The 16,424-nt window shown below is 40.3% G+C and overlaps 1 protein-coding gene across 1 annotated transcript in view; it reads right to left on the bottom strand.

Moving 5' to 3' along the window:
- Positions 1–262: 262 nt before the first annotated feature.
- The window catches only part of PGM2 (phosphoglucomutase 2), a 37,302-nt gene continuing 21,140 nt past the window's right edge, over positions 263–16,424 (bottom strand). The window contains exons 9-14 of the mRNA NM_001304966.1: positions 13,952–14,132; positions 13,769–13,862; positions 11,007–11,136; positions 10,103–10,292; positions 6,301–6,434; positions 263–1,563 (exon numbers count right to left, since the gene is read on the bottom strand). Of these exons, the coding sequence (NP_001291895.1) occupies positions 1,461–1,563; positions 6,301–6,434; positions 10,103–10,292; positions 11,007–11,136; positions 13,769–13,862; positions 13,952–14,132 (832 nt within the window). The 3' untranslated portion in view covers positions 263–1,460. The remainder of the gene's footprint in view (positions 1,564–6,300; positions 6,435–10,102; positions 10,293–11,006; positions 11,137–13,768; positions 13,863–13,951; positions 14,133–16,424) is intronic.

Genomic DNA, 16,424 nt, shown 5'->3' with positions numbered 1-16,424 from the left:
ATAGTTCTTCTGTGTATTCCTGCCACCTCTTCTTAATATCTTTTGCTTCTGTTAGGTCCATACCATTTCTGTCCTTTATTGAGGCCATCTTCGCATGAAATGTTCCCTTGGTATCTCTAATTTTCTTGAAGAGATCTCTAGTCTTTCCCATTCTGTTGTTTTCCTCTATTTCTTTGCACTGATCACTGAAGAACACTTTCTTATCTCTTCTTGCTATTCTTTGGAACTCTGCATTCAGATGCTTATATCTTTCCTTTTCTCCTTTGCTTTTTGCTTCTCTTCTTTTCACAGCTATGTGTTACGCCTCCTCAGACAGCCATTTTGCTTTTTTGCATTTCTCTTCCATGGGGATGGTCTTGATCCCTGTCTCCTATACAATGTCACGAACCTCCGATCATAGTTCATCAGGCACTCTATCTATTAGATCTAGTCCCTTAAATCTATTTCTCACTTCCGCTGTATAATCATAAGGGATTTGATTTAGGTCATACCTGAGTGGTCTAGTGGTTTTCCCTACTTTCTTCAATTTAAGTCTGAATTTGGCAATAAGGAGTTAATGATCTGAGCCACAGTCAGCTCCTGGTCTTGTTTTTGTTGACTGTATAGAGCTTCTTCATCTTTGGCTGCAAAGAATATAATCAGTCTGATTTCGGTGTTGACCATCTGGTAATGTCCATGTGTAGAGTCTTCTCTTGTGTTGTTGGAAGAGGGTGTTTGCTATGACCAGTGTATTTTCTTGGCAAAACTCTATTAGCCTTTGCCCTGCTTCATTCTGTATTCCAAGGCCAAATTTGCCTGTTACTCCAGGTGTTTCTTGACTTCTTACTTTTGCATTCCAGTCCCCTATAATGAAAAGGACATCTTTTTTGGGTGTTAGTTCTAAAAGGTCTTGTAGGTCTTCATAGAACCATTCAACTTCAGCTTCTTCAGCGTTACTGGTTGGGGCATAGACTTGGATTACTGTGATATTGAATGGTTTGCCTTGGAAACGAACAGAGATCATTCTGTCATTTTTGAGACCGCATTCAAGTACTGCATTTCAGACTCTATTGTTGGCCACGATGGCAACTCCATTTCTTCTAAGGGATTCCTGCCCGCAGTAGTAGATATAATTGTCATCTAAGTTAAATTCACCCATTCCAGTCCATTTTAGTTCGCTGATTCCTAGAATGTCGACGTTCACTCTGGATCTGCTACTGGAGATCAGTGGAGAAAATAACTCCAGAAAGAATGAAGGGATGGAGCCAAAGCAAAAATAATACCCAGTTGTGGATGTGACTGGTGATAGAAGCAAGGTCCGATGCTGTAAAGAGCAGTATTGCATAGGAACCTGGAATGTCAGGTCCATGAATCAAGGCAAATTGGAAGTGGTCAAACAGGAGATGGCAAGAGTGAACGTCGACATTCTAGGAATCAGCTTAGTTGTAGGTAAATGTAATTATGTCCGAGGCTGGGATGGTTTACTCTCCTTTTGGCTGGAGGTTATACTTTTGTGGCTGGAAAAAATGCTCTTCAACAGCACTAACTAGTTCATCTAGTTCTTTCTTCAGCTGCTCGGGATCACTGCAAAATAAGGGGGAAAAAAATTCCAGGTCAGTGGATTATTCTGGAGCATGTTTTAAACACTCCCAATATCAAGCAACACTGATATTTACTCTTAAGTGAAGAGTTAAATCAGACAGAACTCCAGTTACTTAAGCATGGGAACACATCTGTGGCATGGATAAAAAGTCCATGAGACAATATTCATTATTTTCCCCAAAGGCTTCCCCAAGGTCTCTACTATAAACAAAACCACACCTTTGCACTTCTCATAAGAATTTTTTTTTTTTTTGGCCATGTGAGGCATGTTGGATCTTAGTTCCCTGACCAAGGATTGAACCCCTGCCCCCTGCACTGGAAGTGCAGAGTCTTACCACTGGGCCACCAGGGAAGTCCCATAAGAATTTTCAAAACACACAATCTGTAGCCTAGCGTCCCTAAAAGTCCTGCAGGGTCCATACCTAACAGTGCAGAGAAAACTTTCATGACTCCAGTTGTCATTAAATCCCATTGAACTGTTATAGATATTTCCCGCAAGTCCTTGGTCTTGCAGGACATGACTGTTCCTGATCCTGTCTGTCTTCAAACTATTGGGAGCTTGGCTGAAGCCTCAGCTATAAAGCCTTCCCAGGATGGAAGAGATGGTGAGCCTCCTGGTGGGCCTCCTGGTCACTCACCAGGAACTCAGACTCCGAATCTTTTTAATTTTACTTTGGGAACAAAAAAGTCACAACTAAAGTTAGTGTGGAAATCTAGGGAACTAGATCTCTTTAACAAAATCAAGACTTTAAGCACGTGAAAAATACTCATTTATGTGCAAACAATTGGAGGATTGTTTAATAGATAAAACAGACTTATAATTAGACATTGTGTCTAATTTATGTGTCAGACTTATGTATCAGGCTACTAGCTGATGTGAGTTACTATATTTAAAACCAAGAAGTTCAATAAAAGAAATTTAAATCCCTCAATTCAAACTTTTAATACTTTATACCTGACCATCTTTAACAAAATGGGCAATCTGTGTAATTAGTTAAGATCATCCTTGCATTGCAACAGTTAACCAGTAAAACTAAAACAATCCATTTTATTACAGACAGTAATTCTGGCTCTATTACTTACTAGCTCTGTGCCCTTGGGCGAGTGACTTGACCTTTCAAAGGCCCAGATTCCTCTCTTGTAAAACTGAAATAAAAGACTATCCTCTCAAGAGAGTTGTTGTATAGATTGAGATAAATTATATAAAGCAATTAGCACAACCTGGCCCAAAAACCTCAATAAATGTAGCTATCATTATAATTATTTTTATCCCCATTGGTAACATATAAAGTAATTATGCTTCATAAATATATATGAATTATACAAGTCTTTTTTTCCTTCTCCAAAAATGTGCTTTGAGGAAAATAACAGTTCTCAGGAAGGCACACTGGCTAATAATTACTGTGCGTTTTTTTTTTTTTTTAAACAATATCCATTAAACTAAAACTCATCAATGAATTTAATTTACTATGTATCTCCTGCTGGTTTTGTTTATCTGTTAGAATCCTGCTTGACATAATTATTACCTAATTTTTGAGACAGTAAGAGAGGTTCTTTGTTCTTAGGAGATGAGTATTAAAGTCTGCAACGTATTTTCAAATGGCTGAGAAAAATATGAGAGCAAATATTGCCAAACACTAGCGACTGCTGAGACTAGGTTGGGGAGGCAAACTATGGCTTTCGGCCTGTTTGAGTAGTTTTATTGGGAAATAGCCACGACCACTCTTTTATGTCTGTGGGTGCTTTCCATCCACAACAGTAGAGCTGCATGCTTGTAACAAGGATTGTGTGTAAACCTAAAATAGTTACTATTTGGCTCTTTACAGAAAGTTTGCCAACCCCTAGTCTATATGAGGAGTATGTGCTTATTCACTACACTATTTCTACATTTCTATAGGTTTGAAATTTTTCAAAATAAAAAGTTGGACAAAACTAAAGACGTCAAGGGAATTCCCTGGTGGTCCAGTGGTTTAGGACTCCGTGCTTTGACTGGCGAGGGTGCAGATTCAAACCCTGGTCATGGAACTAAGATCTCACAAGTCGTGCGGCATGGCCAACCACCCCCGCCCCCCCCAAAAAACCAATAGTAATAATAAAAAAAACCAAAGACATCAACCCCAACAAAAAATTTTAAAGGTAGTACTTATATTTGAAAAAAGATTTTCAATTCTAAAGAGTTAGTGGGTTGTGGAATTCTACAAATGAATAGAATTCATGATATAAAATATATTAATAATATTTAGCATTATCAGAAAATAAGGAAACCTTAGCCATGGGTTTATGGCTGTTGTGATAGGTATGTTGATGCCTTGCTTGAGTCCAGACATCATATCTATGGACTAACGTCCCAGTTTTCTGATCCTGTCTGTCTTCAAACTATTGGGAGCTTGGCTGAAGCCTTGTGTGTAAGACCTTCCCAGGATAGAAGAGATGGGGAGCCTCCTAGTGGGCCTGCTGGTCACTCACCAAGAACTCAGATCCCCTGTTTATCTTTTTAATTTTACTCTGGGAACAAAAAGGTCACAATTAAAGTATAAACAAAAATCTAGGGAACTAGATCTCTTTATCGAAATCAAGATTTTAAGCATGTGGAAAATACTCATTTATGTGCAAACAACTGGAGGGTTGATAATAGATAAAACAGACTTATAATTAGACATTTCTCAATGACGATAATAAAACGGCAAAGTTTCCAAGTATCTTCATCAATTTAGAAACTAATATTTGAATTTAAGTCCACTCAATAAGCCATGTAAAAAATGTAAATACTATAGACCCTTGAGTAGTAAGTTGTATTGTTATTTATAAAAGAAAGTTTTTTTTAAAAAAACATTACATATATTTTCACAGGATAATGAAAAGGAAAAGATAAATATATAGAGAAAATAGATCTTTTTGTTTTTTAAATTTTTTGTCCATGCTGCATGGCATGTGGGATCTTAGCTACCCAACCAAGGATCAAACTTGAACCTCCTGCAGCAGAAGTGCAGTTTTAACTACAGGATCACCAGGGAAATTCCCTGAATATAGATCTTTAAATTGGACTTAATGTTCATTTGTTTTCAAAACAGTGAGTCACAGAAATATGGAAACACTAAGTAAGAATGAGAATGAGAATTATTCAGAAGATTCAGGGCTCATTTGGATGTAGCTTGCTATTTCCTTTATGATAAACTCCCCGACAGGTGAATATTCTGAGTTCTTGTACTCAAGGTTTATAGTTTTGTTTTACTATTTCTTGCTTTGCTGCTGGCACTCACTTCTCCCTGATTACGGAAAGTCTAACTGCAACACATCTTCCCCAGCCCCTCTAACCTGCTACATTTAATCTGTTATTGGCTGGCTAATTTAGGATGCTCAGAAAATTTCCTTTGCTCTTATTTCCACATAATGAAAATTTGGTTCACAAGCCAGAAAAACCCTCTGATCAATGCTCTGGGGTGTATGTGCCATTACCACCTAGACAGACTTATGCTGTCCACTACAGCAGCCACTAGTAACACGTGGCTATGGTGCACTTGCAATGTGGCTGGTGCAAATAAGGAACTGAACTGAAATTTCAAATTGCATATGTGGCTCATATTTTATTTCTGTTGGATAGCACTGACTTAACTCACTTTAAAAAAAAATTTCCTGATTTTGAACTGTATTCTGAATAGAGAAGTGAAAGCTAAGCGACTGTTAAATGTGTACTATTACATTTACATATGCTAGCTACATGTACCATGGCTGATACAGTTCCAAATGTTACAGGTGTTGGAAACTGAGTGACTCAAACCCTTTCAGTTCAGTCGCTCAGTCGTGTCCAATCTTTGCGACCCCATGGACTGCAGCACGCCAGGCTTCCCTGTCCATCACCAATTCCCAGAGCTTACTCAAACTCATGTCTGTCGAGTCAGTGATGCCATCCAACCACCTCATCCTCTGTCAACCCCTTCTCTTCCTGCCTTCAATTTTTCCCAGCATCAGGATCTTTTTCACTTAGTCAGTTCTTCGCAGCAGGTGGCCAAAGTATTGAAGTTTCAGCTTCAGCATCAGTCCTTCCAATGAATATTCAGGACTGATTTCCTTTAGGATTGACTGGTTTGATCTCCTTGCAGTCCAAGGGACTCTCAAGAGTCTTTTCCAACACCACAGTTCAAAGGCATCAATTCTTTGGCACTCAGCTTTCTTTATAGTCCAAACTTTTACAAAGTCACAAAACATGACCTTGAAGCTACTAGACTGTCAGCTCTTTGGCGGTAAGGACACTTTCTGCTGTGACTCTTTATCTTCCCCCAAACCCAGCATGACTTACACACGATGGATGCTCAAAGATATTTGTTGAATGGATTTGTAATTGATTGGATGGATTTCATTAATTTCATTAATTTAATCCACTAATTCATTAATGGATTTTAATTCATTTGTACCAGGGACATGGAGAAAAAGTCACTGGTGCCAGCCTCAAATAAAAAGTACTAGAAAAAGGAAATTTTATTGATATTACTGAAATTAGGAAGTTTCCCATGCAGGGAAATTTTAGAAGGAAATAAGTAGGAAGTAAGCACTCCTGTTTCTCAACACTTCAAACAGCTGTTAAAATCACAATACTGCTGCAGGTTCTGAAACAACATTCTTACTTAAACTACATACTGGACAGATGAGCTATTTTACTTAGTGTCTGCAGAGAATTTAGGAAGTTTAAGGAATAAAAACTACAGCTGCTGCCATCCATACCTATTTCCAGGTGGGGCGCACAGTTCCAAATAGTACTTGATTTTGGGCTCTGTCCCACTGGTCCGCATGGTGGCCACGCCTCCATTAGCAAAGCTAAAGGTGATCATTTGGCTGCTTTTACTAGTCGGGAGAATCTAGGAATTAATTTTCATGTTATAAATTTATTAGTAAGTAGCAACGTAAGTTGTTTTTTACCTAACTAATATTTTTCCTCAAATAAGCAAGAAAGTAAATGCAAAAAAAAGAACACATTTGAGGAAGTTAGAAAATGTACTCGGTATAAATGAAATAAATAATAATAAGGCAATTTGTGAAAATAAAGTAACTTTGTATACTACTTTTTACCTCTGTAGTTTTATTAAAGCTACTAAAAGTTTTTCTAAAATCAAAAGACACCCTTTCACAATAAATTGTTTTAAACCGATTAATAATGCATTACAAAACCCCACAAAACAATGAAATAGGCTTATTTCACTTTCAAAAGCTTCTGGTATATGTATCATGGCTGACTGCTCTTCAAACTCTACTAAAGTGACCAAAGTATTAAAATAAAAAAGCACGCAAGGGCAAAGCAGCAGCAGCTGTTGAGGGGTCTGCCAAACAATCATGGCAGTCAGAAACCAGATGAAGGGGCGGAAGGAGCCTGCTGGAACACAGGACAATGAGCAGGGGGCGCCTACAACAGGCAGACGAGAACTGAGTCAGGATGCTCTGCAGAACCCTGGCAGAGCTCACTAACCAGGGCACCAGGTACTGCAAAGGGCAGGCGTGAGGCAAAGGCAGACAAAGGCAGCATCTGAAAGGAGCTATTCGATCCTCCCAGATCCTCAACTTCTGCCCATGTGGTCAACAAACCACCTCATCAGGAGACGCCTTAAATCTCTGGTATAACTGAAACAGAAGAGCTTAGAAGTTGGGGACACTGGGCATCATGGAAGGCAGGGCATGGAGAAAACTGAAAGTAACTCAGAGTCCCCACACTGGACACTAGCACCCCTCGTCCCAGGTCCCATGGACCTCTCCTCCACTTCCAGGGACTCAGCATCCCAGCTTATTACCCTTAGACAGGAGACTAGGGTGACAGCGAGGCGTCCCCAGAAGACCTTGAAGGAAATAAAGACAATTCATAGGAAGAAAGATCTACATTAAAAAAAAGCTGTAATTAATATCCTTAATAGAGATATGATATACATGAAACAAGATATTACTTTTAATAGAGGAAAAAGAGCTGAAATGTTCAAAGAAGCAGACATTTAATGTTGAGGTAATCTCCCCAAAAGTAGGAAAGGAAGACACAGATGGACAACGGGAAGACAGAAACTTTGAAAGTAGAACATCACTCCAGGAGGGTCAGCATCTAAGAACTTGTCAAGAAGAACTTGTCAAGAAGGGGAGAACAGAAAATTTGAGGGAAAAGGTTATTTGGAAAACAACCATCCAGCCCCCTTCTTTGAAAAAATTCAAGAGTTTCTCAGGACGGAAAAAAATGACTCCATAGGCCAACAAAGACCAACCAAGTGTCCAGAAAAATGAAAGAAAGGAGGCCCATACTAAAAGCTTATCACTGAAATTCTGAACCCAAGGTTTAGTGGAATGTTCCTAATACTTTCCACAGAGGAAAAAACAATTGCATAGAAAGGACTGAATGAGTATAGCATCCTTATCCCTGGATGCAGCACACAGCAGGTCCCAGCTATTTCCTGAATAAATGAATGATGGATGCTCCAGAGCTTAACAAACATGGAGCAATGCTTTCAAATCTGTGAGTCAACAAAGTGTGCAGGTAGAGCAAGACATTTTCAGACCTAAACACCTCTAAAAATTTACCTCTATTCACTTCTTCTTAGGAAGATACTAGAAAATGTGATTTAGGAAGCTAATTATAAAAAGGGGTCCAGGAGCAAGGGATATAACCCCAGAGAGTAGTGAAGAGCATCCCCAGGATGACAGCTGGGCATTCAACCCGGAGAGCAGTGGGCCCTCCCCAGGGAAAGCGGCCAGGAGGGAGGCCATTGGAAACAAGATGGAGCCAACAGAAGCACGGAATCACTGGACTAGGTAGAAAACCCTACTGAAAGCTGTTTGAAGGATGTGGGAAGAACTGGTGAGGAATACATAGAAATCCATGCAGATGAAAGAACAAAGCAGCTATTAATTACAGAAAAAATAATTCTTTATACAATGTAAGGGGAACCTAAGCAAAGTACACTACTCAGCTAAGCAGAAAACAATAGCTACTAGTCCTCATAATACAAGCTTGGAATCTGATGTTGCCAAAACCTGTGGTACAAACAAATGTACTGCAGGCACAGGGGAGAAGAGTTGTGAATGTCGCAACTCTAAGAACCAAATCCCTATTTCCATCATGTTGTTACGTTAGGTCGCTTTAGTACTGTCTGACTCTTTGCGACCCTATGGAGTATAGCTTGCCAGGCTCTTCTGTCCATGCGATTTTCCGGGCAAGAATACTGGAGTGGGGTTGCCATTTCCTCCTCCAATCTCCATCATAGAAAATTAATAAAGCCTAACACTGATAAGTCAAAGCATCACCACATGAGCATGTTATTTAGAAATCTGGTGGTAAATACCAGAGAAACAACTGAGAGGGAAGGTGGTTTTCTTGACACATGGCAATGAAATGGTAGGAGGTAGAACTGCCAAGTTTCTTCATAACCCTTTAATACTATTTGCCTTTTAAAAACATATTGTGTGCAGATGTAAATTAAAAAATATAAAAAGGAGAATATTAAAGCAAATGTCCAGCATCTCATAGGGATATTCTTACTCTTCTTCCCCTACCCACTTGCCATAGTTAGCAATACTATCTTCTGCCATATTTGTGCCTTCTTTTGACTCCAGTTGGGGATCCACATGGCAGGAAGAATTTGAACTCATGTGCTATAGCTAACAACTCCCATATGAATGAATGAATTAGTGTTAGTTGCTCAGTCATGTGCAACTCTGTGCAACCCCATGAACTATAGCCTGCCACATTCCTCTGTCCATGGAATTCTCCAAGCAAGTACACTGGAGTGAGTAGCCATTCCTTTCTCCAGGGGATCTTCCCGACCCAGGGATTGAGCCTGGGTATCCTACTCTGCAGGTGGATTCTTTACCATTTGAGCCACCAGGGAAGCCCCAACAACTCCCATATAGTCAGAGAATAGGGTAAAACTAAGGAGGAAGCTAACAGTAGTTCTCAAGGCTGGACGAGTAACATCAGCATCAGCAGGGCACTTATTAGAAAGGCAGACAAGGGGTGGGCTGCAGCGCTCAGTGTTTTAACCTGGCCACTAGGTGATTCTGGTGTTTTTTCAAGTTCAGCTGCTGAAAGAGAGGAAAAGCCAGATGTGCAATCAGAAGACCCAGATTCTACCCAGACCATCACCAATTAGCTTCTAACCATAGGCAGGTCTTACACTTCTGAGTGTAGTCATCCCTCGGCACCCATGGAGGGTGCCAGGAGCCCCTGCAGATACCAAAATCCACAGATGCTTGAGTCCATTATATACACTAGTGTAGTAAGTTGACCCTCGGGGTTTATGATGTGAAACCCTAAGATACCCAGAGCCGACTGTATCGATTTCCTGCTGTGTTAAAAGATGGCATGGGCTGAGATGACTAGTGAGAATCCCTGTAGTTTTAGCTCATGTTTTAAAATTATCTCTATATTTTAATAGCTTATTTATAATAATGCCTAAAATCAGCTTCAATTAATTATATGATTAAATAGGTTGAACTATTCAAAGCACAGTGAAAAAGTAAATCGAGAAGACTTTAACTGATAAAAAACATTACTTACAGCTTTTTTATCAGGTTCGTTATCATCATAGCCAGTTGTAAGGTCCCTAATGTGAGAAATCTCAAATCTGCCACAAGTTTTTGGATAATTACTCTTCCCATCATAGTTTCTAAGGTTTTCAAATAATTGTTTAATAGTTTCTTGATCATGGCAGATAAAATACGAAGCTCTGGTGATATGGTAGCCATACCTATCAATACAAACATGGTTACATGCAAATGAGGGACAAATAATTGGGCACAGTGTACACTGAACATGTATCTATCAAACAGTATATTCTAAAACAAACAACCATGACTAATTTCAAAGGAGTAATTCAGCATTAAATAAAGAGGTCCAACAATCTACACCAGGAATCACTGCCCTGCTGTGTGGCCCTCAGTCTCTGTTTGTAAGTAAAAGTTTTATCATTGGAATACAGCCACGTCATGCCCATTACCTTGTGTCTGGTTGCTTTTGCACTAGAAAGGCAGAAATAAGTAATTGCTACAAAGACTAAATAGATGTTTAATGAACACATTTAGTCTTTTTCAACACTGGACATTTAAAAAATCACATTCTTCCCTTAGCCATTTCTGCAGCTAACGTTCTCATTTATTAAGGATTAACGTCATCATGAATGGTAATTACTATTAACTGCTTAAGTAGCAAAAGGAAAAGGTGATCTCTTATTTAGTTTTCATACGAAATAGAATTCATAACTAAAGCAAGAGCATCAGAAAGAATATGAGTATCGGGTGCACAAGAAGAGAGTAAAACATTAAAAAATATTCCTGTGTGGGGATGCATGTTAATTGTATCCACTGTGATCATTTCACAATATAGACATACACTGAATCACTGTGTTGTATACCTGAACTGATAAAAAAAAATTACTTCAATTAAATAGTCAATAGAAACTTACTCAACATAGATGGCTTTTAGCTGCTGAGACAAAGACAAATTCTTGGTTGCTAGAAAGCTGGCCAACTCTGCAGTTATGACGGCAGCGCTGACTCCATCTTTGTCCAGCACGAAAGGGCAGCACATATATCCTGCAGAAACACGAGTCATACACATATCCTGAGGATTGGGTCCTTTTACACACTTAGGATACACACATCTATATGCATCCTGCCTATTGCATGAGAGGTTGTCAAGGATGTAAATGATTCTCATTCACCACCATTGTATTTAAGAATCTAGCCCAGTGCCTAGCGGGTCTTCACGAAGTATTTGTTGAGTACAAACTACTATGTATAAAATAAATGATATATAAGGATGCATTGTACAACACAAGGAGTCTAGCCAATATTTTATAATAACTATAAATGAAGTATAGTCTATAAAAGTATTGAATCACTATGTTGTAAACCTGAAACTAATATAATATGGATGTGCTCAGATGCTCAGTTGTGTCCAACTCTTCGCAACCGCATGGACTGTATTCTGCAAGGCTTATCTGTCCATGGGATTCTCCAGGAAAGAATACTAGAATGGGTTGCCATGCCCTCCAGGGATCCATGCCCTCCATAATAGATCAGCCCAGGGATTGAGCCCTCATCTCTTAGGTCTCCTGCACTGGCAGGCAGGTTCTTTACCTGTGCCACCTGGGAAGCCCTCAGGTCAGTTCAGTTCAGTCGCTCAGTCGTGTCCAACTCTTTGTGACTCCATGGACTGCAGTACGCCAGGCTTCCCTGTCCATCACCAACTCCAGGAGCTTACTCAAACTCATGTCCATTGAGTTGGTGATGCCATCCAACCATCTCATCCTCTGTCATCCCATTCTCCTGCCTTCAATCTTCCCAGCATCAGGGTCTTTTCAAATGAGTCAGTTCTTCGCATCAGGTGGCCTAACTATTGGAGTTTCAGCTTCAGCATCAATCCTTCTAATGAATATTCAAGACTGATTTCCTCTAGGATGGACTGGTTGGATCTCCTTGCAGTCCAAGGGACTCTCAAGAGTCTTCTCCAACACCACAGTTCAAAAGCATCAATTCTTCAGCACTCAGATTTCTTCATAGTCCAACTCTCACATCCATACATGACTACTGGAAAAACCACAGCTTTGACTAGGATGGACCTTTGTTGGCAAAGTAATGTCTCTGCTTTTTAACATGCTGTCTAGGTTGGTCACAACTTTTCTTCCAAGGAGTAAGTACCTTTTAATTTCATGACTGCAGTCACCATCTGCAGTGGTTTTGGAGCCCCCCAAAATAAAGTCAGCCACTGTTTCCACTGTTTCCCCATCTATTTGCCATGAAGTGATGGGACCGGATGCCATGATCTTAGTTTTCTGAATGTTGAACTTTAAGCCAACTTTTTCACTCTCCTCTTTCACTTTCATCAAGAGGCTCTTTAGTTCTTCTTTGCTTTCTGCTATAAGTGTGGTGGCATGTGCTTATCTGAGGTTATTGATAGTTCTCCCTGCAATCTTGATTCCAGCTTGTGCTTCATCCAGCCCAGCATTTCTCATGATGTACTCTGAATATAAGTTAAATAAGCAGGGAAGCCCTCAACTATGCTTTAATTTAAAAAAAAAAAAAAAAAGGAACAAAAAGAGGAAGTATTTGTTGAATAAACTGTAAGGAGAGTCTCCCTTCTAGACAAAATGTCCTCATTTTCCAGGTCTAGCCCTTCAGCTCACACAAAATTGTTTCTAATTGCTCGAGTCGATGCTTATTCTGTCTTCTCTGAATTCCCATAGTTTTTGCCAGTACCTGATTCACCTTGACAGTGAGCCTCTACTCTTTTGTGTGGTTACTAACCTCACCTATATAAACTACTGTAGGCTAACATCAGTTCATCCATTTCCTTCAGGGTCCATATGTAATTGATAAGCAAAAAATATTTGATAAACAAATTTTGGGGCTTCCCAGGTAGCACTAGTGGTAAAAAAAAATCACCTGCTAATGCAAGAGACATAAGAGATGAAGGTTCAATCCCTGGGTCAGGAAGATCCCCTGGAGGAGGGCATGACAACCCACTCCAGTATTCTTGCCTAGAGGATCCCATGGACAGAGGAGCCTGGTGGGCTATGGTCCATATGGTTGCAAAGAGTTGGACACGACTGAAGCAACTTAGCACACACATAGTAACTTTTACTAAATAAACAGCTAAAATATCCCCAGCACAAACATTTGCATTTCACGTTTCTATTGCTGGCTCTCTTTTTCGCTCATTTATAGTGATTATTTAAGACAAGTGTTTTCCCATCATCCTGGCTGGTTCTTTCAGGTGATACTCACTCTGATGGAAGTCCTACAACTGTGGCTTCTCCTTTCTTCTGGACATATCTCTGCAGGGCACTCTCTGACGGGCAATGAACTATATGTGCCCTGATACCAATACCACAGTAAGGAAATACCACAGCTCCCCAAGTAGGAGGATTTTCTTAAGCTACTACAGCCAAGTACAAAACACAACTATTCACAGTCATCAGGGGAGAGGATTCACTTCCTTACATGAATGGCTTGATTATTTGTGAGATATTCTTTTCAGCTAAAAAAAAATCTGTGACACAAACTCTGGGATTTGACAGTTCAGCATTTGCAGAGGGTCACAGAAGAAAAGCAAACTGCATGCTTCTGTTTCATTGTTATTCTTTGAACCCAAATCCAAATCTTTGCCCGTTTATTTGCATTCTATAAATTAACTGATCACGTGATTATGGTGCTCAACTCTTACCAATAGCTTCTTCAAATGCAAATAGGACATTTTTCCCCTGGTCTATCAGCTGTTTGGCTCGATTTCCCATCCACTTAAAGCCAGTTAATGTTTCCTAAAAGGATAATCCAAGAGAGAAGAAATGCCTTAGACTTTCTCCAGAGCAAAAGAAAGGGAAAGGGGCAACTCTCCCAAACACTATACCTCGAAGTGAAAGCCCTCCTTCAAGGCGATGGCTCGCAGGATTTTGGAAGAGACGGTGCTGGACAACATGTATAAGTTTTGGAGGGCGCTGTGATCTTGGTTCTTTTCTTTCCAAGAAGTAAAGAGCCACCAGCCCAGGAGGGCCCCCAACTCATTGCCTGAAAACACTTTCCATTTGCCACTGAAAGAAAAAACCACCTATGCATGACAATAATCTTAAGAGAGTGCTTAACTGTAAGCGGCAAATATGGACAGAACAATTAAGCCAAACAAGGCTCCAAGGGGCCTCTGCAGGACTGTTCTCACTATTCTTTCTTGTTGTTGTTGTTCTCATTATTCTTGTTCACATAACAGAAGTGTGGCTACCACTGCACAAACATCTGAGCAGCTACCGTGTCTCAGCCAGTTTGCCTAGACAAACATCTATCTTTGAAAATTTTTAAGTATGTCAATGATGACACAGAAATGCTTTTATCTCAGTCTTCAGCAAAGGCTTTGGTTTTAAACATAACAGATACATGCTGGCAAGATGCCCCCCAAGTATAATAGCTTATATATTTCAATTTTTTGCCCAGCACTGCAGATTCTGAGAGAGAGCTTACCATTCCTTAAGATTCAGCACAGTACTCACAGTCTGGACACCAGAGAACAGGCCTGCAACGGTCCCTTTGTGAAGTCAAGGTGGTTACAAGCATACCTCACATGTGATCATGTAGCACCTCAGCTTACATTTCTAAACACTGACACAGAATTGAACCTGTTTTGTCATAAGTGAAAGTCTTAACCCTTTGGCAGCACCAAACTGTCCCCAAACATCACACATGCTGTTTGACCTGCAAAACTACTTGGAGGCTGTGTACTTTTCAACTTTCCTCCTAATCCATCACTGCTCTGTGCAAACTCTACAGTCACACTTATCTCAAGCATTGCAGCACCCCACAGGCATGCTCTCTGGTCTCAGTTCAGTCAGTCAGTTTAGTCGCCCAGTTATGTCTGACTCTTGGCGACCCCATGAAACACAGCACACCAAGCCTCCCTGTCCATCACCAACTCCCGGAGTTCACCCAAACCCATGTCCATTGAGTCAGTGATGCCATTCAACCATCTCATCCTCTGTTGTCCCCTTGTCCTCCTGTCCTCAATCTTTCCCAGCATCAGGGTCTTTTCAAATGAGTCAGCTCTTCACATCAGGTAGCCAAAGTATTGGAGTTTCAGCTTCAACATCAGTTCTACCAATGAACACCCAGGACTGATCTCCTTGCAGTCCAAGGGACTCTCAAGAGTCTTCTCCAACACCACAGTTCAAAAGCATCAATTCTTCGGCACTCAGCTTTCTTTATAGTCCAACTCTCACATCCATACATGACCACTGCAAAAACCATAGCCTTAACTAGATGGACCTTTGTTGGCAAAGTAATGTCTGCTTTTTAACATGCTATCTAGGTTGGTCATAACTTTCCTTCCAAGGAGTAAGCATCTTTTAATTTCATGGCTGCAACACCATCTGCAGTGATTTTGGAGCCCAGAAAAATAAAGTCTGACACTGTTTCCACTGTTTCCCCATCTATTTCCCATGAAGTGATGGGACCGGATGCCATGATCTTAGTTTTCTGAATGTCGAACTTTAAGCCAACTTTTTCATCTCCTCTTTCACTTTCATCAAGAGGCTCTTTAGTTCTTCTTTACTTTCTGCCACAAGGGTGGTGTCATCTGCATATCTAAGGATATTGATATTTCTCCCAGCATCTTGATTCCAGCTTGTGCTTCCTCCAGCCCAGTGTTTCTCATGATGTACTCTGCATAGAAGTTAAATAAGCAGGGTGACAATATACAGACTTGATGTACTCCTTTTCCTATTTGGAACCAGTCTGTTGTTCCATGTCCAGTTCTAACTGTTGCTTCCTGACCTGCATACAGGTTTCTTAAGGGGTAGGTCAGGTGGTCTGGTATTCCCATCTCTTTCAGAATTTTCCACAGTTTATTGTGATCCACACAGTCAAAGGCTTTGGCATAGTCAAGAAAGCAGAAATAGATGTTTTTCTGGAACTCTCTTGCTTTTTCCATGATCTAGCAGATGTTGGCAATTTGATCTCTGGTTCCTCTGCCTTTTCTAAAACCAGCTTGAACATCTGGAAGTTCACGGTTCACATATTGCTAAAGCCTGGCTTGGAGAATTTTAAGCATTACTTTACTAGCGTGTGAGATGAGTGCGCTTGTGAGGTAGTTTGAGCATTCTTTGGCATTGCCTTTCTTTGGGATTCAACATGGCATTGAAGGTCTGGCTCCTCATCAAACCTTGCCAAGTGCTGACCTTTAAAGCCAGCACCAAACAAAGTACTTTGCCCTCATTAGGTACTGAGTCACTAATTAACGATAAAAGGGGGATGGTAACAAGTAAGTTCAATACCAAATACACACTGGCTGGCTGACCCCACATTGTGCTTGCCGGACCTGTGGCCCCTGGACTGGTACT

The sequence above is a fragment of the Bos taurus genome, chromosome 6 (genome assembly GCF_002263795.3).
Source record: "Bos taurus isolate L1 Dominette 01449 registration number 42190680 breed Hereford chromosome 6, ARS-UCD2.0, whole genome shotgun sequence".
NCBI lineage: Eukaryota > Metazoa > Chordata > Mammalia > Artiodactyla > Bovidae > Bos > Bos taurus.
This window is presented reverse-complemented; position numbering and strand designations above follow the sequence as displayed.